Source organism: Mesocricetus auratus, unplaced genomic scaffold, assembly GCF_017639785.1.
Source record: "Mesocricetus auratus isolate SY011 unplaced genomic scaffold, BCM_Maur_2.0 Super-Scaffold_100020, whole genome shotgun sequence".
In the NCBI taxonomy this organism is placed as follows: domain Eukaryota; kingdom Metazoa; phylum Chordata; class Mammalia; order Rodentia; family Cricetidae; genus Mesocricetus; species Mesocricetus auratus.
The window spans coordinates 18865063-18877232 of NW_024429201.1; the positions used below are offsets into that span (position 1 = coordinate 18865063).

The 12170-nt window shown below is 39.1% G+C and overlaps 1 protein-coding gene across 3 annotated transcripts in view; it reads left to right on the top strand.

Moving 5' to 3' along the window:
• The window catches only part of Bdp1 (B double prime 1, subunit of RNA polymerase III transcription initiation factor IIIB), a 93744-nt gene that overhangs the window by 65625 nt on the left and 15949 nt on the right, over nucleotides 1–12170 (top strand). For all 3 annotated transcript variants that reach the window (XM_040728891.1, XM_040728893.1, XM_040728892.1), the window contains exons 31-35: nucleotides 2495–2636; nucleotides 2832–3009; nucleotides 3794–3857; nucleotides 4327–4513; nucleotides 9883–10084. In XM_040728891.1, the coding sequence (XP_040584825.1) occupies nucleotides 2495–2636; nucleotides 2832–3009; nucleotides 3794–3857; nucleotides 4327–4513; nucleotides 9883–10084 (773 nt within the window). The remainder of the gene's footprint in view (nucleotides 1–2494; nucleotides 2637–2831; nucleotides 3010–3793; nucleotides 3858–4326; nucleotides 4514–9882; nucleotides 10085–12170) is intronic.

The following is a 12170-nucleotide window of genomic DNA, read 5'->3' on the forward strand; positions in this document are numbered from 1 at the left end:
TGTTTTACATGTCAATCCCAGTTCCCTCTCCCTCTCCCTCCCCTCCTCCCGCACTCCCCATCCCCCCCAGCCTCCCACCCTATTGCCAATTCCTTCCACATAGGGGATATCTAGAGTCTGTCATTTCACTCAGGGTAGGGTCCAGGCACTCCCCTAAGAGTCCAGGCTGAGAGAGCATTCCTCTTTGTGTTATGGGCACACGATGACTGTTTGTATTCCAGGGATAGACACTGATCCACTGCTCAGGACCCCATAGGCTGCCCAGGCCTTCTCACTGACACTCACATTCGGGGGGGTCCAGATCAGTCCCATGCTGGCCTCCCCGCTGTCGGTCTGGGGTCCAAGAGCTCTCCCCTGTTCAGATCAGCTGTCTCTGCTGGTTTTGCCAGCCCATTCTTTGCCAATTTGCTCATCACTCCTCTCTCTCTGTCACTGGGTTCCTTGGGTTCAGTTCAGTGCTTAATTGTGTATGTTTGCTTCTGCTTCATTTTATGTTTTTAACCAGCAATCTATGAGAGTTTGTCTGTCTCCCCCCTCTTCCCAAGCTGTCCAGGAACTCACTGTGTAGCTCAGGCTGGCCTTGAACATGGAATCCTCCCCTTTCAGTCTCTCTACTGCAAAGAATTTTAGTTTCTGTCTCCTTTCAGGATCATGATTTTTTAAGTAGTGCTGGAGATTGAACTCAGGGACTGAAACATGGTAAACAAACACTACAGGTCCATTGCGTTCACACCTCTTCATCCGGTGCTTCATCATAAATTTAGCTAATGATACATGTCTCTTTTAAATCATTTTAAGTTTTACATATTGTGTGGGCATGCGTACCACTGTATACATGTGGAAGACAGAGGACAGGTTTTGGCTTTCTCCTTCTACCATGGATTCCATGGATTGAACTCAGGTCATCAGACTTGCACAACAACTGTTTTTTGTTGCTGTTTTAAATTTTATTTTATGTGTATGAGTGTTTTGTCTGTGTGTAATCTGTGCCTTGCATGTGTGCCTGGTTCCTGCAGAAGCCAGAAGGGTATGTCAGATCCCCTGGAACTGTAATAACAAATGGTTGTGAGCTGTTGTGTGGGAACTGGTAACCAAACTTGAATTGTCAGTGAAAGCAACGAATGTTCTTAACTACTCAACCATCTCTCAAGCTCCCTCATTTTTTTCAATGGCCTAATTGTGATGTACATGTTAACTCCTAATTTCATTTCTTTTTCTGTCTCCTTGCCAAAGTCCTGATTCCTTAGGCAAAACAGTGGAAGTTATAGTCTTCCTAGATTATTGAATTTGTGTTATAAAAACCTGGATAGCCTGGCGATGGCGGCTCATCTTTAATTCCAGCACTCAAGAGGCAGGCAGGTGGCTCTCTGTGAGTTCCAGGCCAGCCTGGACTACAAAGCTATACAGAGAAACCCTGTCTCAAAAAACCAAACCAAACCAAACAAATCCTGGGTAATTAGCATCATTCCTCCCTAGTTTTAGGTTGCTAACATTTGATTTGATTTCAGCCAGCAATGTCTGACACAGTGTATGTATGCAGGTTGTTAGTTAATTGAACCGGCCCGAGCAGTATCCAGAAGTGCATACATGGTTGGCTATTTGCCTCACCCCTCTCCACCCCTCACCTAGGCTCACATTGCTCCTTTTATTTAGCAGTGTTTCCCTTCCCCTTTGTGCTATCATTTAACTTTTTTATTGCATTTATTTTGTGTGTTTGAGCATGAATACCTGTACACATGCCATGGTACATGTGTGATACTTAAGGGATAATTTGCTGGAGTACTCTTCTTCCACAATGGAGAACCTTTCCAGAGGTTGAACTAGGTTTGTCAGGCTTGGTAGTAAGTGTTGTTATCCACTGAGCTGTCTCAACTGTCACACAAATGATCTCTCTCTAAGACATCTGGTATGGTGCAATTAGACATACCCTTTTGTGCTCACTTCTTATCCCCTTTTGGGTTTGGGTTTGCAGTTACTTTTAAAATCATGTATTATTATTGCATGTGTATGGATGCGTGTGTGTGAATGTATGTATATGCATGTGTGCCTGTCCAAATGTGTGGGTGTGTGCATGTGCATGTGCCATAGAGCATGTGTGAATATCAGATGACAACTTGTGGGAGTCAGTTCTCTCCTTCATGTGTGGAACCTGAGGATTGAATTCAGTCTTGATGGTGGGTCCTGTTAGTCTTTAGTTATACTACTTTTGATTGTGATACTATAGAGCTATTACCATAAAAGGAGATGCAGTTGATTTGGCAGCCAGGAATGAAATATGTGCAATACAGGTTTCATTAGTCATGTTTACTTTTCAAAAGGCTTGGAAAACCCCATTCTTCTGCCATGTGAATAAGCTGATATTTGAAGTAAGAAACTTGGAAGGGTCATGAATCTATCTTTTAAGAGAGTGTATGTTTCTAATATAGAGATTTACCTGTATTATTTTAAACTACATCTTAAATGTATTTTCCTTCTTTTTTGTTTGTTTTCAAAGAAACTGAAGAAAATGATTCTGAAGCAATACAATTAGAAGATCAAAGCCTTGAGCCTGCAGAGACTGGGGAGCAGCACCAATTGCCATGTGTGCATGATGTTGAAGGGGCCATTGCATCTCAAGAAGCAATCCTGAGTGCAAGGTAAAAGAGCAGGAGTGCTGACATTCATTTTGTATTGTGCCTTAGCTTCTACCACAGGTCATTTTACTGAAAAGTAATTCTATTGTAGTTAATGTTTTTAAATTTGAAAATACCACATTAAGTGATAGTACCTAGTTCTAAAAATAATTTCGTGTTTGGTTGACTGACTTAAAATAATGGACTGAAATATTTCAGAAGTGAAGATCAAGAGACGAACTTGCGAGAGGTTCAGATGTTGGGTGCTGCAGTTGCTTCGTCTGAGATTGGGACCCACACACTTGATTTAGGTCAGGGTCTTGGTGAGAGTCCTGCTGAAGAGCCCCTCAGAGAAAACTCTAAAGGCAACAGCATGCTCATGCTTCAGGCACCAGAGGTAAAGGAATATGGAGTATGATAATGGATAGTGTGGTTCTCTCTCCATCTAGAAAACAGTTTACATAGTAAACTTTCTCCTTTCCAATTCAGTAGGCCTTTTATAAATGCATGAATTCATGCATACGTAAAAATATGGTCTTACAAAGGAGTGGCAGTGAGCGCTGCATTCAGACTCAATTACCATACTGTACAGGGTTAGGACTGGATCACTACTGAGGCAAGGCTGGGTTACTCTTCTGTATGGCGTGACGTCACTTTGACCTGTTAGTGGAGATACTCTCTGATCACTTGGCTAGCATGGTGTCTGTGAGACTTCTTGGTCATAAATAAGGACGGTGTTTTCTCCTTTATGCTAGAAGTTTGTCTAGTGAGATGCAGTTCTTGTTTCCCAGTAGCTTTGGTGTCCATTGAGGAGCCTTACTTGAGTCAGTTGTTTGCATTGTTTCACTGCCGGGACCACCGTGGAGGCAAGGAGAGTAGTTTATCTCCATTGAGGTTTTACCTACTCAGGTGTCTGCTGCAATGGGAAATGGACTAAGCTCAGTTACATCCCTACCCTGACACTTCAAAAATACAACATACTTGCATCTGACAATTTAATCAGGATATTTTAAGCTTATGTAAGTCAGTCAGATGTTCATTGACACAACTAAAAACCTTTAAAACACTTAGAATTGTACATTTAAGATAAGCCTGTAAGTTGGAGACACTGTCGCTTTACCATATGCTAAATTGTCAGGCTTTCTCAAGTTTCAGTTTCTTTTCAATGTTTTTAATGGCAGATTGCACCGTCTAATACTCCTGAAGTCCAACAAGAAAATATGATCAGTCCTCAAGACGTAACAGGTATGAAAAGCTGCTTTCAGCAACTGTCATAGATAATGTGTTGTATACATTTTTTATTGAGACAGGGTCTCTCAGTGTGTAGTCCTGGAGCTTGCTAAGTAGATCAGGCTGGCCTTGAACTCACAGAGATACTCCTGCTGTCCCCCCAACCCCCCTCCAGGGCTGGCATTCAAGGTGTGGTCCACTATACCTGGCTTTTATGTAACTATGGAAAACCACAAAATAGACTTAAAAATAAACCAATGAGAATAGCAGTCAAAAAATACAAGTGTGGATTTTACCAGTATTATTCAAAATTATAAATGCTTCATGTAAAATATCCTATCTGTGCTTTTGGGGTTGGAGGATGTATTTTAGTTTTTTATTTAGTCTTGGCATTATAAGCCATGAGACTCTTTTTAGAGATGAAATAATGATTTTCTGCTTCTTCTTGGTTTAGCTTTTCATTTCTAACTTTTAACTTTGACAGTGAATCTATTTACTAATCTACAGCAAGATGGAGAAGATGAACAAGCATTCATTTTAACTTTGGTAGAAATTCCAACTAATGCAACAGAAGGATTCACTGATGCCTCCATGCAGTTAATGCCAAGCTCTCTACTGCCAGCACCGATACTGGTGACATCTGGGAACACAGTGGAAAGAGGTGACCTGAGGTAAAAAAGTTGTTTTACCAAGAGGAAAGGTACTTTGCAAATCAAGCATTAAACAGGTTAACTATACACTACCATTTCTTTTTATAAAATCACAACTGTTAAATAGCACAAATTAACGCTGTTCTTTGTGACATTTCCATGTGTGAATATGGTGGTTAGACCTTGTCTGTTCTTTGTTCTACCCTCTTACACTTTCCGTACTGCCCTTCTCTGTCATTTGCCCTAAAGTCCTGCTGCTTTTGCAGAATTTATTTGTCTCTGTTTTTTTGTCTGTTTTAAATGTCTACATATGAGAGAAAATGTGATTGTTTTTCTGTTTATGGGTTATTTCACATAGCACAGTATTCCATTTCTGTTCATTGTCTTGTAGTGGCAAATTTTAGTTTTTCTTTTAGTTGAATAGCAAACACTTTGTGTGTGTGTGTATGTGTCTGTGTGTGTACATGTATGTCTATGCCCATAACATTTCTCTGTCTGCTCATCTGTGGGTAGGCATTTAATCTGATGCTGTGGTTTCTATAACTTGGCTGCTATTAATAGTATCACAATAAACATGGGTGTTTGGGTGTTTCTTTTTGCATGCTGACTTCATTTCCTTCATATCTGCATATATGTGGATCATAAGGTAGATGATCCTTTCTTTAGATTTTTGCTAAACCTCCATCCTGTTTTCTGTAATGGCTTCACTGATGTTATATTCAGTGATGTGTAACGGTTCCTTTTTTTCCACATCATTGCCAGCATTTGGTTTTTTGCTTTTTGTTTTGTTCAATAATAACTATTCAGATTGGGATAAGATAGAATTTTGATATTGTGTTTTTTTATGTTAAACAGTTGTGTTTTTGAGAAATTGAGATCAGTTGTCCTCTTTTCTTTCTGTTTTCCTTGGTTTTTTGAGATAGTGTTTCTCTGTGGCTTTGGAGGCTATCCTGGAACGAGCTCTTGTAGACGAGGCTGGTCTCTAACTCACAGACATTCACCTACCTCTGTCCCTCACTCCCCTATCCCCACCCCCCTGGGAATAAAGGCGTACATCACCTCCTCGCCGTCAGTTGTCCATTTTTAATCTGGTTTTTAAGTTAGTGTATATTGGTTGTGCAAAGAAAGGGTTTCAATATGACACATCTAGCCATGCATGTGTATGAGTTTGCCTGTGAAGCCTGGCTTGGGTTTAGCTTTCAGTCTTCCTGCTTTGGCCTCCTGAGTACTGGGATTATAGGTGTGTAATACATACCAGACTTAAATGAAATTCTGTATATGGGCTGGCAAGATAACAGCAGGTAAAGCCACTTGTTTGCAAGCCTGATGACCTGAGTTTGATCCCCAGAACCCACATGGTAGAAGAAGAGAACTCATACAAGTTGTCCTCTTCCCCAGCACAGAAATCAGAAATCAGTTAAAAAAAAAATTGATTGTGTGTTTCTTCTTTAATCCTATTGCGATAATGTGCTGTAAATAATATCCTGCATTTGTGTAGGTTCTTTCTACTTTGTTTCTCTCGTTTCAGAAGTTTAATTCCATCTGTTCATTGATACTTTGTTTGCTGAACTACTGGAGCAACATGTTTCTCTTGTGTTTCTGTCTAGTATTTTTAAAGTTTCAAGTTTTATGTTAAGATATTTGATTCATCTGGAGTTGTTTTTTTTTTGTGTGTGTGTGCAGGGTAAGACAAAGGGTTCAAGGGTTTTTTTTTGTGTTTGGTTTTTGAGGGTTTTTATTTTGGTTTGGTTTTAGATTGATTGTATATGTTTGAATATTTTGCTTGCATGTATGTGTATGCACCTGATTCCCTTGGAGGCCAAAAGATCCCCTGGAACTGGAGTTACCAGTTAGTTGCTTGTGAACTACCATGTAGGTGCTGAGACTGAACCAAGTTCCTCTGCAAGAACATCACATGCTTTTAATCGCAGAGCTATCTCTCCAGCCCCCAGCAATTCTAGGTTTAAATCTGTATGTGAACGTATGTTTCCTACCACTGTTTATTGACACTGTCCTACAGTGTCTTATTTGGGCAACTGTGCTAAGAATTAACTGTAGGTATATGGATTTATTTTCCTTTTTTCCTGTTCTTTTGACCTGGTTGTTTTTTCACTGTCACTGCCCTGCTGCTTCTGTTACTGTAGTTCTTTAGTATGTTTGAAGACGGATATTTTGATACTCGAAGCATTGCTTCTTTTTCTCAGGATGCTTTGGCTATTCAGGTTCTTGTGCTTCTGTATGACTTTTTGTTTTGTATTTTCTAGTTCTGTAAGAATGAATGTCTTTAGGATTCTGAAGGGAATTGCATTGACTCCGTGGGTTGCTTTGATAAAGCCCTGATCAAAAGCAACTTGGAGGGAGGAAAGGATTTATTTTTTACCTTACAAATTATGGTCCATCATTGAGGGAAGTCAGAACAGGAACTGGAGACAGGAACTGAAGCAGAGGCCATGGAGGAATTCTGCCTCCTGACTTTCTTAGTTTGCTTTCTGCAGAGGCATTGGTCTAGAGCTGATACCACCCCAGTGGCCTGGGCCCTCCATCATCAATCATTAATCAAGAAAGTGCTCCTATAGGCCAGTCTTAGTGAGGTATTTTCTCCATTGAAGTACCTTTTCTCAAATGACTCTGGCTTGTGTCAATTTGACAAAAATTTAATGAAGGGAATTGCTTTAACCAGTACAGCTGATTTAGCAATTTTTACCCCCACCCCCATCTATGAACCTGGAAGGTCATTTCATCTTCTAGTGTTTTCAGTTTCTTCATTGTTTGTTATTTCAATCACTAAAGACTTTTACCTGCTGTGGGTTTTTTGTTTTGTTTTGATTTTGAGTTCTTGTGAATGGGATTCTCTCCTGGTTCTAGTCTCAGTGAGTTTATTATTTGCATATAAAGATGTTGTTGATTTTTATATAGTTTTAATATCCTGCTTTGTTTCATTTTTCATTTATTTACCTGTTCTAAGAGTCTTTGGGTGGAATATTTAGAATTTTTTTGTGTAGAATCATTTGCACAAAGGGGTAATTTGACTTCCTTTCTTTTTCCTGTCTCTTTCATCTTTTTTAATTGTTCGTAGAATTTCAAGCATTATGGTAATCAGAGAGTGGAAATCTCTATCTTGTGTCTCATTTTATATTAAATAATTTCATTCTCATTGCATTAGATATATCTGTGAATTTGTCACATAGTTTTTATTGTGTTGTAATCTCTCTCTCTCTCTCTCTCTCTCTCTCTCTCTCTCTCTCTCTCTCTCTCTCTCTCTCTCTCTCTCTCTCTCCCTCTCCCTCTCTTCCTCTCTCCCTCTCTCCCTCTCTCCCTCCCGTTTAATGAGACAGGGTTTCTCTGCATTGTTTTGGAAGCTGTCCTGGATATTTGCTCTGTAGACCAGGCTGGCCTTGAACTCACAGAGATCTGTCTGCCTTTGCCTCCTGAGTGCTGGGACTAAAAGCAAATATCCTCTTTCTATACATAATTATTGAGGGTTTTTTTTTATCATAAAGGTATATTGAATTTTATCAGAGACTTAATTCTTCATCTATTGAGGTGATTATGTCATATTTATTCTTGACTGAATTATACGCTCTTCTTATTGATTTGTATATATTAAGCCGTCCTCACTCCTTGGAATGAAGTCAACTCGATCACTTGATCATTATATATGCTTTTTTAAAAAGATACTTTGGTTTTCAGCTGAGTAAACATAGCTTAAGGAAAAGTAAGAAAGAACTCAAGAGAGTGTGAGGGGCTACAAGAGAGGAGTGCTTATGTAATTATTTCTACAAATATTTAATGAAGATTTCTGCATTGTATTTAGCAAGGATGTTGGTCCATTGATGGTGGAAGTACTTCTGTGAATGTCTCTCTTACTAGTTAATGAATAAGACACTGTTGGCCAATAGGGAAGCAAGATAGGCGGGACTAGGAGAGAAGGAGGATTCTGTGAAATGTAGTAGGAAGTCGCCATGTGATCACTGGAGGAGAGGACACATGAGTCTGGCTTTCTCAGTAAGATAAGACCGTATAGAAAATATATATATATTAGTAATGGGTTAATTCTTAAGACAGAGCTAGCCAATATCTAGGGCTTCTTATCAGCACCACTGGCTGGCTCTTCTTCCTCCTCTTCCATCTCCTCTTGCCTTTTGTTTGTTTGTTTGGTTAATTGATTTTTTTTTTAAGATAGAGTCTATTTAACCTTGCCTGTCTTGGAACTCTTTGTGTAGATCAGGCTGATCTCAACTCAATAGAGATCCACCTGCCTCTGCTTCTGCATCCTGTGCGTTAGTATTAAGGGAGTGTACCATTATACCTGGTCAAGAAATAAGAACTCCTAACTGCGGAGCCCCTTACCCTGTATTTTTCTTTGGACAGGTGTCTCACTGATTTAGTTAGCCTGACTGGCCAATGTCTTATTGCCCCTTCCCCCATCAAAAAATAAAAGCTCTGAGGTCACAGGCACACACTACTGCACCTGGCTGTTTATGTGGGCTCTGAAGAATTGAACTCAGGGCCTTGTCCTTACAGTAGCACTCTACTGACAAACCATCTTCCAAATCCCCCGATTCTAGTAATTTTTATTTTCCCTTCTAATTTCTTTAATCAAATTTTTGTGTGGGTGTATTATTAAATCTCTGTGTGTAAACCCATTTGATTTTAGTACAATTTAATATATTTGTGGGTATTTTGTCTGTCTAGTTGATCTATGTTGTTGAGAGTTGGGTAAGGAAAGACACTATTACTCTATTGGAGCCTTTCTTTTCCTTTTCCACATCAGTGTTATTTCTTTTATAACATTGAGTACTGTGGCATTCACTGATTGATGGTGGCTGTTGTGGAAATCTTATTTAGTAATTTTGTAGTAGCTTTGAGGAGACAATATGTTTTTATATTTAAGATGTCATTTAAACATATATACTTGGAGAGGTATGGTGGCATACACCTTTTATCCCATCACTAAAGAAGCATGGGCCTGCCTGGGCTGTATATAGAGTTCCAGAGCATCCAGAGCTACCTGAAATATCCAGTCTCAAAGCCACAAACAAGCAAAAACAACCAAAAACTGTATTTGCTATACAGTTTTATTTTGTTTTGTTTGTTTTTGAGATATGATCTAATATACTACTTTTCTTCCTGTGAAACTTGTAAAGTTATTTGAGAATTGAAGATTTACAGGCAAGGAAAAAACTATATATGTTCTGTAGATTTAATTCAGTATTGTTGAATTGAAGTTGTGAGCCTTTAAGTATGAATGCACTCCAAACTGTTATTTTTGTTGCTGTGACAATTATTTGCTAGCTTGTATTCCTGTACTCAGTAGACCTCTTATTGGAATAATTACTTCATTAAGTAGATTCTGATTCACTGGTTTTGCATGTATTGTTCTTATGCAGTGGGAATTTACAAGCAACTTCAGTTGTTGAAGATGCCATATGCTTATCATCTGGAAGTAGTGATTCTGAAAAGCTCCCTGCTAAATTGGACCCTATATCCAGGAAGAGAGTTCATTGTGGTCCTGATGAAAACATTCTTGTACCTCCTGCCAAAAAGTCTGCAGTTACTCCAGGAATTGATTGTCAAGAGTGTGCCTCTGAGGTGAGCTTAGATTACTAACCAACCAAGTGCCTTGGCCGTATTGCCAAGGGTCTGTTTCTTCTTTTCCATCTGCCCCTGAACTTTTGCACTTGCATATATGCGCCAATAGTTTCATGTCAGTTTGGATCTTCACTCTACCCCCACCTAGTGACTCTGGACTGTAGATTGACACCTTCAGGGCTCTAAATGAATTTCCTGATGTGTCAACAATAATAGTAATATCTTCCTCATCACGTGTTACTCTTTCCTTTGTTCTCAGGAGTACAACCATATCTTCTAAGGCCCTCTGTGTTCCATTCTGTCTAAGGTCATTCTGTGCTAGTCTCCATCTCACTGTCTAGCCTCATCGGCCCTCTTTAGTTCCTTAATGCTCTGTAAACCTGTCACGTCCTGAGCATTTAACTTGTTTCCCATCTGTGCGGAGCATTTCCGTATGAAACATCGCAGACTTAGCTCAGTTACCACTGCCTCAGGGAGTCCAGTCATTCCTCATAGATGCCGTCTGTTCACTGTTAGTTTCCTAGACCCTCTTGTTTTTGTTACGTTTCTGATATTGGTTGTAATCTGTAACTTCTCTGTGAAAAATCAGTTTAAAAATGTTCTCAAAGGAAGAGTTGAAGGCCAGCAGTTCTTGGTAGTAGACAAAGAAGGTATCACTTATTTATCTGATAGGAAAAAAATTGGTATTCCTTATTCTTTTTTAAATTTTATTTATTAATTATTATTTCACATGCATTGGTGTATGTATGTATGTATGTATGTATGTATGTATGTATGTATGCATGCATGTGTGAGATCTTCTGGAACTGGAATTATAGACATGTGAGCTTCCATGTGGGTACTGGGAATTGAACCCGGGTCCTCTGGAAGAACAGCTAGTGTTCTTAACTACTAAGCCATCTCACCAGTCCTGGTATTCCATATTTTTAATTTTTTGTGTTTATTGGTAAAAGTAAGCATCTTTTAATGTGCTCAAGACTACTTATTTCTGTGAAATGACTTTTATATTCTTTACTTAGTTTTTAAATGTATTATTGATCTTTTTATTTCTTGCCCCCCCCCCAAAAAAAAACCCAAAGAAAAAAACAGGGCTTCTCTATGTAGCCCTGTCTGTCTTGGAACTCAATCTCTAGACCAGGCTGGCCCAGGGATCTGTCTCCTCTGCCCCCTCCCCCACCCAGTGCTGGGATTAAAAGCCTGTGCCACCACACCTGTCATGACATTTTTCTTAATGGATCTGAAAGATTCTGTTTTTTAAATTTATGTAAATGTTAGTGAGATAGAAGTATTTAGGTTTTTTTTTTTTACATTTTAAACTATCTTTTTATGCAGATTTTAAAAAAAATAACTTTTTCTGCTTTACTTTGCTTTTTTATACATTGTCGCACATTGGGCTTTGAATTAGAAGGTAGAAAGCGAAGCTAAAACAGAGAGATTCTTTTGTTTATTGTCTATTGCTTATTTTTGCATTGCTGGGAACTATATCTAGGGTCTGGTTCTTCCATGATAGACAGGTTAGACAGGTGTTCTACCACTGAGTTATACCCCAGGTCTGTTGACAAATATTTTGGTGTTTTGTTTTCTAAGGCAGAGTCTAACTGTGAAACTCAGATTGATATGGAACTTGGGGTAGCCCAGGCTGTCCTCAAATCATAATTGTCTTGCCTCAGCTTTGCTGGTGATGAGAGTATAGTCATGTATTAGATCCCTGGCTATTGTATGGTTTTATCAGAAGTGACACAAAACTCGTGTGTGTGTGTGTGTGTGTGTGTGTGTGTGTGTGTGTGTGTGTGTGTGTGTGTAAGGTTCTTTATGCTGTGATTGTTTGTTTGTGATAGGGTCTCACAGACTGGACTCAACCCCCTGCTTCAGTGTGTAAAGCTGTAGTTCTCAACCTTCCTATAACCTCTTAATATACTTTCTCATGTCATGACTCCTAACCACAAAATTACTTCTTTGCTACTTAATAATTGTAATTTTACTACTGTTGTGAATCATAATGTAAATATCTGATATGTGATTCTTATGAAAGGACCATCCAACCCCTCAAAGGGGTCTCGACCCGAAGGTCTAGAATATTTAGATT